General features: G+C 35.9%; 1 protein-coding gene across 1 annotated transcript in view; it reads left to right on the forward strand.

Moving 5' to 3' along the window:
- cpne4a (copine IVa) overlaps positions 1-14,599 on the forward strand; it is a 120,261-nt gene that overhangs the window by 21,388 nt on the left and 84,274 nt on the right. Inside the window, exon 2 of the mRNA XM_056475517.1 lies at positions 6,755-6,944. Within this exon, the coding sequence (XP_056331492.1) occupies positions 6,774-6,944 (171 nt within the window). The 5' untranslated portion in view covers positions 6,755-6,773. The remainder of the gene's footprint in view (positions 1-6,754; positions 6,945-14,599) is intronic.

Consider the following 14,599-nt stretch of genomic DNA (forward strand, 5'->3'; position numbering starts at 1 on the left):
AACTTAAATTTTATTTGTTAGAAATATAATTTTGGGGGTGGCATGGTGGCTCAGTTGTTAGCACTGTCACCTCACAGCAAGAAGGTTGCTGGTTCGTGTCCCGGCTGGGCCAGTTGGCACTGTGTGGAGTTTGTATGTTCTGCTGTAATGGCGTGAGTTTCCTCTGTGTGCTCCGGTTTTTCCTACAGTCCAAAGACTTGCGGTGTAAGTGAATTGGGTAAACAAATGTGGTATGTGTGTGTATGTGTGTGTGTGTGTGTGTGCGTGTGTGTGTGTGTGTGTGTGTGTGTGTGTGAATGAGAGTGTATGGGTGTTTCCCAGCACTGGGTTGTGGCTGGATGTTTTATCTGTTGCATAAAACATGTGCTGGAATAATTGGGGGTTCATTCTACTGTGGCTACCCCTGACAAATAATAGACTAAGCCAAATGAATGAATGAATGAATATAATGTTGGAAACTGTGGTCTTTATATATTTGTGAAAAATCATGATTATTTTTTCTAGGATGAATATAAAGTACAATAGAATAGCATTTTACATTGAAATCATTGAAATACTATATGTAATATAGTATGAAATACACCCTTACTAAATAAAGTTATTCTTTTATTTTAGAAGAAAATTATAATTACCACAAATGTATCACAAACTGTGGTTCATATATAAAACAATGAGATATGATAGTACATTTTACTATGAAATATTGTTACAATTTTTAGATGTAAATATAAAACATTTTAACTACATGACCTAAATTACTTAAGTTAAGTGACCTAAAGATAAGTTGACTTTTGACATATTTTTTCAGGATTTATTTATAAGTTAAAAGACTTAAAAATAAAATAAAATCAACTTTCAGATGGTAAAACACTCAAATATTGAAACTACTTTATTAAAAAATAAATTAAGATAAAAAATGTAAATATAAATAAAATAGATCTAATGAAGCATGCAAAGTACTTAAATGTGATATTTAATTAAGTTAATACTATAAATATTAATATAAGTTAAGTAGGTATTAAGATATTAAGATATTATTAAATAGGGCTGCACGATATTGGAAAAACTTTGATATTGAAATATTTTATTTTCCTGCAATAAATATCTTAGATTAAGTAAAAATATAGTTTTGTTTTAAAATTCAGATAAAATATGGTAAAATTAAGAGTTTTTCTGTACAACAAGCAAAAGTATCTGCCAGTAAGTTAATTTAAATCATTTTATTTTCACTTTGAAATGTAGATATTTGGACTAGAAACAAAGACAACAATTGTAAGTAAGAATTTTAAGAATAAATAATTTAAATAATATATAAATACAGTGATTAAATACAATTCTGTAGCTACTGCTTAACTATAATCCAGATTTAACCTTGCAAATCTTTGCGATGTGACTATTGCGGATGCACACATTGTGATATCAATGCTGAAACGATATATTGTGCAGCATTAAGTTTTTATATTGCAATAGTATGATATGAAATATATATGGAAATATATCTTAATATTATGCATATATAAAACCATATCCAATCATATTCTATGAACACATTTATGGTTGTGAATTATAGTACATTGGCCTACGAGTTACAAAAAATAATAAAGTTGATAAACTTTTAAAGGCCACCTATGATAAAAATCATCTTTTGGAAGCTGTTTGAACAGAACTGTGTGCAGGTATATTGTATCCACAGTCATATTGGGGTGATATAAACACAATAAGTCTCTTTTTTTTAATTTACTGACAATAAAATAGGATCCAAATCCCTCCCATTTTGAGGCCAATGATAATGTGATGTAGGAGTGCGGTTTCCCCGCCCACCGAATTGATTGACAGCCGTGTATTCTCCGTAGTAACGTTTATGATCATATTAACAAGACAGGATGTGCGCAAAGCAACTGGGATTAAAAGATCTTTTCAGCTCACTGTGATCAATAATGAGTTTTACAAGTTTAAAACGCTTTTAAAACAGTGCTTATTTATAACAAAGATGGTAAAATCGCTACGCTTCACTGGCTTCCTATAAGTTTTAGAGTAAATTTTAAGATTCTGGTCATTACATATAGAGCTCTGCATGGCCAAGCACCCCTGTATATTCAAGATCTTTTAAGCAGTATGTAGTACTCACTCATGTAGCCCATCTCTGAGGTCTTCTGAAGACTTGGTTACTATTCCTAGAACTCGTCTTAAGACTAAAGCTGGCCGTGCTTTCTGTGTGGTGGCCGCACGGCTCTGGAACTCCCGATAGCACTGAGAACTCTGGGATCAGTTGAACTTTTTAAAAAGCATTTAAAGACTCACCTTTTTGGTCAAGCTTTTAATTAACAGTATTAGTGTTTCTGTATTTGGATTTTTAATTCGTTTTAAGATGTTTTACCATGTCTTCTTTTATTGTCATGTGTTCTTTTAGTTGTTTTCTCTTATTGTAAAGCACTTTGTGACTCAATGTCTGGGAAAGGTGCTATATAAATAAACCTTTACTTACTTTACCTACGTAATTCATCACTACATTCGCATGTCAGTTCAATTATAAAAGAAGACACTTCAATCCCGGTTTGTGGATGTTAAATCAGGTTTATTTTGTACATTAACATAACTGATATCCATAATGCAGTGTATATGAGGGTGTACTCACACTATGTACAGTTTCCTTGAACCGGACCAAAGCACGCTTGTCCCCCCTCCCATCTCCCCCGACGGCCCGCACTCACATTACATTCGGGTCTGGGCAAGCTTACGTCATCGATGATGCGCTGGTCAGAAGCGCTCTCGCTCAACACAGTGGAGATTTCTTGAGTTATATCGTCGTCATTTGATATGCAGCGACACGCAGTCAAATATTTCGCCGAACAGATCAGCCACTTTTGACGCTCATAAACAATCATAAAATCCTCGTGCTGCAGGAATTAGGAGGTTTGCTGAAGGTGTGGAGCTTTCGTGCAGTAAGAGGTTTGCGTCTTTAATAAACTATGACAGTTTGCATCCATTGAACAGTAAGAATGATTAATAAACGCATATAAAACAGACTCTTAAAAGTCACGTCTTGCTTTCAGTTTCGGGCTAAGCCCAAGTGAACCGCTCTCCGATTCAGAGCACTCACATTTCTCAAACGATCCGGGAAACAGGGCTGGGCACGGTTCAGATAGCATAGTGTGAGTAGGCCCTTAATGTGTACCCTGTCACATTTGCCGTGTGAAAACAGCTGTGTGTGTGCGTGTGAACTTTGTAACATTGTGTGTGACTCATCATTGCAGAAAGGCTTGAATTAACTCCACAACAAATACATCAAATAATCATTGGGAACGTTCTTACTGTAGTATTTCTCACAAACGTTAGGTGAGATCTGCTTCCTTTATGTCTGTCACTGTGCTGTTTATCTGACACAACTGGAGATTGAGGCACACTCTGACAGGCATGTGGGAACGGTGGGCGGGGAGACCTAGCATTAAAGGCATAGACAACAAAAACAGCTACATTGTGTTCAAAACAGAAAATTTTGTATTCTGAAAGGTATAATCTATAATCTTATGGGTGTTTTGAGCTGAACCTTTACAGACACAATCTGGAGACACAAAAGACTTCTCTTAAATCTTAAAAAAGGAGTAAAATAGGTGCTCTTTAGAATATTATATGCAATGTTTACAGTATTCATTATGAAACTGGATACTTTATTTACTATTTTTTTCACCAGTAAGAGGCTTTAATCAGTTTAAGTGTTATTAATGGGTGTAATTTAGCATTGAAGATTTCTTGAGACTTCGTAATTGTATTTCAGCTGCAAACATTGTGTGTTTGTATACAGTATGAAGAAGCTGAAGTGAGAGTCATTAACAGAGACTGAAATAGAGGGGAAAATGGCTGAGAAAACACTCAAGAGGCATAAATAGCATGCAGAAGAGGAAAAAACTGATGACGTAGTTTGCCGCCGGTGTTGAGAAGTTTGCACATATGCACAAAGGGGGAGAAGCGCTCACCTCAGTATTATCACCGCTGACCTATAATGTATGAGGCTGTCATCTGTCAGTGGGATATGGTGGGTGTGATGGATGACTTTGCACTGGTTGAGAATTATCCCTGCACTGAGTTGTTCTCTTTCACTGTGCAGTTCTCATAGGTCAGATCTATCTGTCTCTTATGATCTGCTTTGGGTCATATTATTAGTCAGTGGGAGTCACAGATACTGATTCCTACTGTTTAATTCAATCTGACAGGCATTTTAAGCAGTGTGACTGTTAGGCCTGCATGATGTTGGAATAAAATGACATTGTGACATTTTGTTTTTCTGCGACATACACTCACCGGCCACTTTATTAGGTACACCTTATTAGAACCGGGTTGGACCATTTTGCCTTCAGAACTGCCTTAATCTTTCATGGCATAGATTCAACAAGGTACTGGAATGCATCACACAGTTGCTGCAGATTTGTCGGCTGCACATCCATGATGTGAATCTCCTGTTCCACAACATCCCAAAGGTGCTCTTGGATTGAGATCTGGTGACGATGGAGGCCATTTTTGTACAGTGAACTCATTGTCATGTTCAAGAAACCAGTCTGAGATGATTCGCGCTTTATGACATGGCGCGTTGTTCTGCTGGAAGTAGCCATAAGAAGATGGGTACACTGTGGTCATAAAGGGATGGACATGGTCAGCAACAATACTCCGGTAGGCTGGGGCATTGAAACGATGTTCAGTTGGTACTAATGTGTCCAAAGTGTACCAAGAAAATATCCCCCACACCATTACACCACCACCACCAGCCTGAACCGTTGTTACAAGGCAGGATGGATTCATGCTTTTATGTTTTTTGACGCCAAATTCTGACCTTACCATCTGAATGTTGCAGCAGAAATAGAGACTCATCAGAGCAGGCAACGTTTTTCCAATCTTCTATTGTTCAGTTTTGGTGAGCCTTTGCGAATTGTAGCCTCAGTTTCCTACTATTAGCTGTCAGGAGTGGCACCCTGTGTAGTCTTCTGCTGCTGTAGCTCATCTACCTCAAGGTTGGACGTGTTATGCATTCAGAGATGCTCTTCTTCATACCTCGGTTGTAACGAGTGGCTATTTGAAATACTGTTGCCTTTCTATCAGCTGGAACCAGTCTGGCCATTCTCCTCTGACATCAATAAGTCATTTGCACCCACAGAACTGCCGCTCACTGGATATTTTCTGTTTTTCGGACCATTCTCTGTAAACCCTAAAGTTGGTTGTCTGAAAATCCCAGTAGATAATCAGTTTCTGAAATACTCGTTCAAAGTCTCTTAAATCACCTTTCTTCCCCATTCTGATGCTCTGTTTGAACTGCAGCAGTTTGTCTTGACCATGTCTATATGCCTAAATGTATTGAGTTGCTGCCATGTGATTGGCTGATTAGAAATTTGCTTTAACGAGCAGTTGGACAGATGTACCTAATAAAGTGGCCGGTGAGTGTTTATATTGCAGTATGAATTCAAATTCAACAGATGACTTGAATCCATCTGTTTGGAAACATGCAGTAGATAAACGAAGTAGAGTAAAGATACAAATGAATTAAACACTGCTTTATGGTATTCTGGAGAGTCTACCAGTGTTCATTGAATAATCAAATGTAAAATTACAGTGTAATCACTCTTATGTGATGCATTGTGTGTATGCTTTACTAAAAAGATCTTTAATCTAGTTTTGAACTGAGAAAGCGTGTCTAAGCTTCGGACATTATCAGGAAAGCTATTGCAGAGATTAGGAGCCATAAATGAGGTGGCTCGGCCTCCTTTAGTAGACTTTGCTTTTCTGGGTACTACCAGAAACCCTGAGTTTAAAGATCTTAAAGAGTGGGTTGGATTATAAGGATTTTCAATATTGATTAGCAGTCTGATGTGGTTAGTTAATAAAATTAAATATTTCTTTGCCAAATCATAAACATTTATAAATAAGTACTTTACTTTAAGTAAAAAATTACATTATAGTTTAACTGGAGCAATATTTTAAAAGTGTATCTGTACTTTTACTCAAGTGCTTGATTTGTTTTCTTTTCCTGACACAGCTGATGAATTTTATGCCGCTTCTCTTTTGGCATACTGTATATCTGAGAGACATGAAAATAACTTGAAAAATGTAAAAATGTAACATCCAATAGTCATCCATCAGCTCATATTTCTCCTTTCCCTCTTTCCACAGGCGCTGTATACAGTAATTTCAGTTACTATAGCTCAGATGATTTGCTCTATATTATAACTGATTGGGATGATGGGGTTTCTGATTAGACATTTTTCCACTCATCAGCTCAATAAATTACAGTAGGGTCTCTATAGGCTTCCCATATGTCTCACAATTAGCATGAAATACATTCCAAGTGAAAAATTATGGGGCATTACGTAACCCATAACACATTTTATCTTTACAAGAAATGCAAATATCCACCATGCATATTTTTGATTAATACTATAGTGCACAACGGTGTGAATTTTTAATTCGTCCATAATTCTTTAATTTAATTTACATAATTTCATTCTTTAATAACATTGCCAGTTTATTTAGTCGTTTATTTAGTCGTTTATTTATTTATTTATTTATTAATTTATTAATTTATTCATTCATTCGTTTATATAAAAAATATGAGTAAACTATTTCCCCCCCTATTAAATGTTAATTCATAATAAATAATTTAACAATACTAATGACTAATTAAACTGCATTAATTCACATTATTTGATAAATAAAGACAATTGCAATTTAATCTCTCAATTTTAATGATTTTTTTTTTTACCTCTTTCAGCACAAGAATCTCCCGAACCATGAGCGACATCTATGAGTCTGCAGCCAATTCTCTGGGTCTGTTCAGCAGCCCCTGCCTGACCAAAGTAGAGCTGCGGGTGGCCTGTAAAGGCATCTCAGATCGGGATGCCCTCTCCAAACCGGATCCGTGCGTGGTCATCAAAATGCAGTCCCATGGCCAGTGGCTTGAGGTGTGTAATCCCTGTTAGATCCATAAAATCTCCATTTATGCGACAAATTAAATAATTATTGTCTCCTAATTGGTTATGGAACCATGGATGCATTTTGCATTAGACTCATTATCTTTTCACACATTACTTTACTGTTTTCTTGCAATTTGCCAAAATTGTTCCTACCATAGGTTAAGGCCCTGATATACATCAAGTAAAGTTTATTTACATTCTTTGCTGAAGGGTAAAATGTATTTACTGCTAGTAAATATAATCTATATATATATATATATATATATATATATATATATATATATATATATATATATATATATATATATATATATATATATATATATATATATATATATATATATATATATATATATTCAATTTAATTAGGACACTAATGCAAATGAAACAAATAATTCTATATCAGAGTTTCTGAAATGAAAGCTTGAATTTCACAGGTATATTTTACTTGGAATTATTTGTGTTTACAAAAACTGTTTGAGGAAATCAAATGTATAAAATTAAGTAAAACCGACTCAACTTTGTGATACCTGTTCCCATCATGCACTGGTGCATTTAGAATTTTTTGGCACTTCTTCAGTTCTTCCAGTAACAGACTTTAGTCTGTAATTGCTGCCAAAGTTGCATCAACAAAGTATTGAGTAAGGATGGGTACCTAAACTTGGTACTTTATCAGTATGGGTGCTACATTATAAAAAACCAAAGTATAGATAAGCTTTGACGTTAACGTTCCTGCTATCTGTACTGGAGAACTATTGCTGAATAAACATTACTTACAGTAGCATCATTTAACTGAACAACCTTTTCTAATTTGTCTGCACAGTTGGCAATCTTACATGAGAAATGCTTGTGTTTCCGGCGAGCGCATCAAGTATGAAAGTGTTCACAGTTCTTGGCTGTGCATGCGCACTCAGCGGAGGCTCGCGCTAAGTGCACACACATAGCTCACAGACTCGGGTGCACACACACACCTCATAAACTTGTGGAGTGAACCAAACGGGTTGTATTTCCCGAGTGGACAGCGACAATGACCATTGCAACAAACGCAACAAGTTGTTTTCTTGTATAAGCGGAAACGCAAGCAATCTGGCTAAGTGAAAGTATCTTTGAAAAGTGCATTAACTGCAGAAAGACAAATGAAAATGTTTGGACTGCTTAGCTACTAACGTAACGTTACATCCTCCACATTGTTATGCCAGCAGTCAATCACCTAAATTAGTATAACATTAATAGTTAAATAAACACACATTCGGTTACAATGAAAACAGTATTTTTTTTCGGCAGTAGCCCAAATAAATCTTAAACATTAAAATTGTTTTTACGTCAGCTGTATTTAAAAATATAGCCTATGAATAGCCTAATAATAAACTGCTTTTTAAGGAATTAAAAAAAAAACTGCTTATTTTAACATTGCAAGATGCTCCAAAACTGTTTTAAAAACACAGTTAACTCCCAAAACACCATTTACTCATTTATGTGAATGTGTTAATGAAAAATCATAAACATTATCTCATTTAACTGCTTTTTGCAACTCAAAGACAGTATTTTCAACTACAGGGAGCACAATAAACCAGGAAAGGTTCCGACTTCTGCCAGAAAAGGCAAACATGTTGAAATTTCTCCAGAAGAATGGTTAAAAACTGAGAGTCATTTTCCTTTAAACCATTGTACATTCTTTCAAAGGAAAAGATTCATTTATTCGTTTTACAATTATTGGTTTCATTTTATTTTACATTAAAAACGTAATAATAAAACAAAGTGTTGTTAATTCTGTTTAGTTTTAACACTACAAAAAGTACCGATAAGAGAACCGTTAAAGTACCGAACCGATAAGTGGTATCGATAAAAGTAGTAATACCGTTAAAACCTTAATGATATCCATGTCTAGTATTGAGCAAAGGCTGTGAATACTTATTTACATGTGATTTTTCAGATTTTTTATTTTTAATAAATTTGCAACAATTTAAAAAATATATTTTTTCACATTGTCATTATGGGGTATTGTATGTAGAATTTTGAGCAAATAAATGAATTTTATCCATTTTGGAATAAAGCTGTAACATAAAAAATGTGGAAAAGCGCTATGAATACTTTCCGGGTGCACTGTATAGCTTAAAACGTTGCATATTTTGCACGTTGGTCATAGTTTTTATGTTTAGTTCTGCAGTGCTCCCATGTTTGCTTGATATCTGACAATCTGTATGTTCTTTTCAGGATAATGATATATACATTTTTTCACACACTTGACAGAACCCGAGAGAAGCATATGTTCACTCAGAAATCTCCCTGTCAGGTTATGAAGGCTTTGCCAGCTCGACCAGAAGGGAATCTGTTTTCACGACTCTCTCTCTATCTCATTAGACATTCACATATTCGCTTATGGTGATTCTGTGCTTTGAGTGTGTGTGTCTCTAAAGCAAAGCACGCTGTAAAATCTTCATTTTGCGACCGTTTCATTCCTGTTCTCAGTGGACGTCCTCATTCCTCCTGGTAATCCTGCTATGAAGAGCGTTTGAAGAACGTCTTCTGTTTTGCTGCACTGTTTGTACTTTTATATGAGCCTGTTGCGTCATGCTTTTTAAAGTTTTTTTTCCACCCAAAATTAAATGCCCTGAGATTTGCGCATTAGAAATTTTAAAACGGGTAATGTCGTAAATAATAAAACAAAGAGTGTAAAAAAGTCCTTGCTTATGAGCGATAAGCTAATGCGTATTAAGAGAGAAATATCATGATATTTAGTTTTTCTGATGCTGCCTGAAGCGAATTTACATTTCCAGCTCTACAAACAAGAGCAGTGTGATTTATTGCGGTCATGATTGCATTTCTCTTCACCCGTTTTCTCAGTATGCGGTGCGATTGCGGGTCAGAGTCATTTATCTGGAAATGTCACTTATACGTGCTATTGTGTCGAGTGGTCCAACGACTTGAATATAATATCGGTGGGTTTTGGCTAAATCTAATTGAAGCGGAATATCCCACTGCGCTGATCTCCCTCTCTCCGTTTGATTGCTCATCTCTCACTTTCTAACTGTACACTGGGAGCCATTATCAAATCTTTAGCGGAGGTATGACAGTGTTAATTAAATTCGCTCTGTATCTCGCTACCAAGAATATCCCACAATCATCTGGAGCCGCAAGAGGAGATTACTCAAAGGACTGTCTTAGAGGTCACTGGTTTGGGTGGAAAGTTGTTGTTTTTATGAAGTTTTTTGGAAGAGATGTAGTTTTCATTCATTTCAATTCATATGCTGGTCTGAAATGGAATAATTTAATATACAAGTCTTGATGCATTAAATGTATACTACTATATCAGATATTAAATTATGACAGTAAATTGCATTTTGTTAAATTGTTGTCTAGTTAACATTTAATTCTATCTATCTATCTATCTATCTATCTATCTATCTATCTATCTATCTATCTATCTATCTATCTATCTATCTATCTATCTATCTGTCTGTCTGTCTGTCTGTCTGTCTGTCTGTCTGTCTGTCTGTCTGTCTGTCTGTCTGTCTGTCTGTCTGTCTGTCTGTCTGTCTGTCTGTCTGTCTGTCTGTCTGTCGATCGATCTACCCATCCATCCATCCATCCATCCATCCATCCATCCATCCATCCATCCATCCATCCATCCATCCATCCATCCATAATACAGCTTTAGATTTATTAGATTAAGTTGTTTTTATTTTACATTAAGATGTTACCTTATTATTATTTTCTAATAATATTTTACAATATTTTACAATAAAAAGTAATAACTGTTTTTTTTTATTTTTACAACATAATTTACAACATTTGCAGTTAAAATAGCTGTTGTTTAACTTATTAAAATATAATAGGAACATAAAAGAAAATTCTACATTTTCTGGTAAATTAGCATGCTTTTATAATTTTTTGTTATACACCAATGTTTTGAAGTAACATCTACCCAAATTAACTTTGCTAAACAGAAAAAACACACACAACCATAAGCAGGTGTGGATTAGAAAGTCATATGATGAACCAAAGCTCATCACAAACAACTTCTCCCACAAGCAGAGAAGATGCTCTAATAAAGAATACTAAAATAAAGAAGACAACTACTAAACACCATCATGGTAACACATATGAAAATTATGTAATGCAATAAACATTACTCATCAACATTAGATGTAATATAAAACTCTAATATGCAAAACTCAAGAGAAAAAAACCCTAAAAAGAACTATAGTAATGTCAACAAAAAAAGCATATGAAGTGAAGTGTCATGCAGGGAATTGTGAGAAAGTGAATAAACCTATTATATTATTATATTCACTGTATAAAAAAAGAAAACTTACTGTTAAACAGGTTACAGATTTTTGCCATAGAATTTGAAATCAGTTGAAATCACGGGCATTTATTAGATACAAACTTAAATGTCATGCAGTGTAACAACTTTTAGCATCCAGACATAAATTTGGGTGTGGGTGACGCAGTGGCGCAGTAGGTAGTGTTGTCGCCTCACAGCAAGAAGGGCATGGGTTCGCGCCTCGGCTGGGTCAGTTTCTGTGTGGAGTTTGCATGTTCTCCCTGCAATCGCGTGGGTTTCCTCCGGTTTCCCCCAAAGTCATGCGGTACAGGTGAATTGGGTAGGCTAGATTGTCCATAGTGTATGAGTGAGAATGAGTGTGTGTGGATGTTTCCCAGAGATGGGTTGCGGCTGGAAGGGCATCCGCCGCATAAAACGTGCTGGATAAGTTGGCAATTCATTCTGCTGTGGCGACCCCGGATTAATAAAGGCACTAAGCCGAAAAGAAAATAAAGGAATTTGAGTGTACTAGCTTTTGGATCATTATAGCAAGTTATTTTGTTAGATAAGCTCCAGATTTGGCTTCAGTATTGACTAATCTAATGTATATGCACAAATAGAATATTGTATAGCTTCCTATTACAAATATGAATTGAAAAGATAGATTTCTGAGGGGTGTACTCATATATGGTAAGCACTGTATCTGTAATAATGACAATGAAATAAGTTAAACATTATTTCACCCATATTTCGGCTTTGTATTTTCACAAATGTTATTTGAGTTGAAACATTAAAGCAGACATTTTACTTGCTTCTAATGTGTTTTCTTTGTATACAAAGTGACTTTTTATAAATGCAATTTTAAATTACTAATTACAAAATTTCATTGAAAGGGACTTTAATAATATAAGTACTTTGAAATATAAAATAAATAAAAAGATAAATGCATGTTTTGAACTTTGATAGTGCAAGAATAATTGTCATTTATTCCTGCAATCCAGACAGAAAAGTGATATAAAAAATTTGCAATAGTTTTTCACAATATCACTTTTATTACTAATGTATTGCAATTATATATTGTTAATCAAACAAACACATACCAAACCTCCTACTTTTGAATGATCGTATACTTAAAAGCTTTTACTGTACAAACAATAACCATATACAGTGTGTCAATGGTGCAGCATCTTGACTATCTGTTGACCCTCGATGAAGAGCCATGTTTGTTTATTTAGCTGTGGCTCTCCAATGACCGCAAGAACAGGAAACAGCACTCATGTGTCTCAACAAGCTTTTAAACTGCAGCATTCAGAGAGAGTACAGATCCGCCGTTGACCTCCAGCTCATCATAAGCACTCACACACACATCCAAAATGCTCTGAATCACAAAAAAGCCACTCCAAAACGCTGACTGCGGATACTAGTCCTGATGGACCCTTAGTCTCTGGGGTAAAGGGCCTTTAATGCACTTGGTCTTTTAGGCCATTTCCATGCTGTGCCCTTGAAAATGTGCTGAAAGTAGAACTGTGCATCACATCTCCTTTTAGTGAGGAATTTACTTATGGATGCTGAGCAGTCGGGTTTGAATGTGAGCTGTGAATCTGAAGTAAATGGCCTTGACCACCCTCTTTCAGAGATCAACCTCTTTCCGTCTTCTCATTTTAAAGGAGACGTATCATAAAATTCCCATCCCGTTAAATAAGATGTTAGTATCTGTGTTAATTTTATGGATTTTTATAAGCTAGTGTGCTCCAAAGCAGTGACAAATACCATGCTTATAAGATATACACCCTATGTAAACATCCAGAGCTTGCAATTTGTCACTTCCGTCTAAATGGAGCAATGATTTTTTACACGTCACCTCATCAAATCTTGACCAATCAAATATTTTCTAGTATGTTCTGCCACCTTCAAGACGCTTCTCATTTGCTTTTCATTTGATGTGCTTTATCTCAATCACTCTCACTGGCAGAGCTGTGATAAAAACTAAATGCTATTGGCTGTTTTTTTTAAGGGGAGGAGCTACTCTATGTGGACCCTCTCTTCATCTTTCAGTTGAGATTACATTAAACATCTTATAAACATGCATCTTTAGGGGCTTTTAAGTGCTATAATCGGGCTCCTGGTGCATCTACCAGCACACACACAAAAAAAAAAACGTGAAGTTTGTTTTGGTAATCTTTTTTTCTGTAAACATGTAGTAAAACAAGGCATTAAGGTTCTGCTTCTGTAATAATGTAGGAAGGGTTTTTATTATACTTTTCTGCTCCATAATCTGCATGTTTCCAAACCCAGAGCACTGCCATTTTTGTTTGTTCGCTGCAGCAACTAGAGGTTTACATGCAACAATTTTTGTCCATTCATTCATTCATTTTCCTTTGGCTTAGTCCCTTTATTCGTCAGGGGTTGCCATAGCGGAAAGAATCGCCAACTTATCCAGCATATGTTTTACACAGTTGATGCATTTCCAGCTGCAACCCAGTACTGGGAAACACTCTCACACGCACACTAGGGATGTCAAAATTAATTGTTTCTTCGGTGCACCGCGAAGCAGTTGCGGACAATTCGCTATTGGTTCAGTAATAATCATAACAGGTTATTGTGTACTGATGTCATTTATATCATATGCGCTATGTCGCCGTAGCTTACTATGGTGAGGGAGGCGAGCGCGAGTATTAACAACGTGCCAACTACTTAAAAACACAGAAACTGTGCACAATTTCACTGCATGCGTGTTTGCTGGACAGTCTTTCACTAATACTTACAGCAGAAGCCCCTGTTTCATTGCGATTGAGAGAATAAAAGTAAACTCTATTTCTCTCTCTCTCTCACTGTGGCCCATTTGACCGGCTGCGTGACTTTTCATCTCCTCTCTGCTGTTAGAGCAATACTTCTGGATACAGAAATGGGCATGAGTTTTCTCCACCACGTCTATCATGCATCAGCTGTGATCGCCGCTGCAGTGTTGCCAGATGTAGCTGACTGATTCCAGCCCAAAAACTATCCAAAACCCGCTGAAATGCCTATCCAAAACAGCCCAATCTGGCAACACTGCGCCACTGCAGTTTATCAGTGTCACTCATCGGTGAGCAGCGCCTGTGAAGTAAAATATAAAATTGTGTATGGAAAGCATTGTCAATGCACTGTGATTCATCGAGATATCGAATTGAACCGAAACGATGGCATGATAATCGTAACTGAACCGAACCGTGAGACCAGTGTAGGTTCCATACCTGTCAACATTGGGATGTGAAAATAAGGGATATGCCATAAAAAATAAGGGATATGCCACCATAATAAGGGATATGCCCCCCCCCCCCTTTAAAAATACCCAAATTACTAAATATGTTTAATTGGAGCTATTTCATTGTAAAAA

Source organism: Danio aesculapii, chromosome 16, assembly GCF_903798145.1.
Source record: "Danio aesculapii chromosome 16, fDanAes4.1, whole genome shotgun sequence".
NCBI lineage: Eukaryota > Metazoa > Chordata > Actinopteri > Cypriniformes > Danionidae > Danio > Danio aesculapii.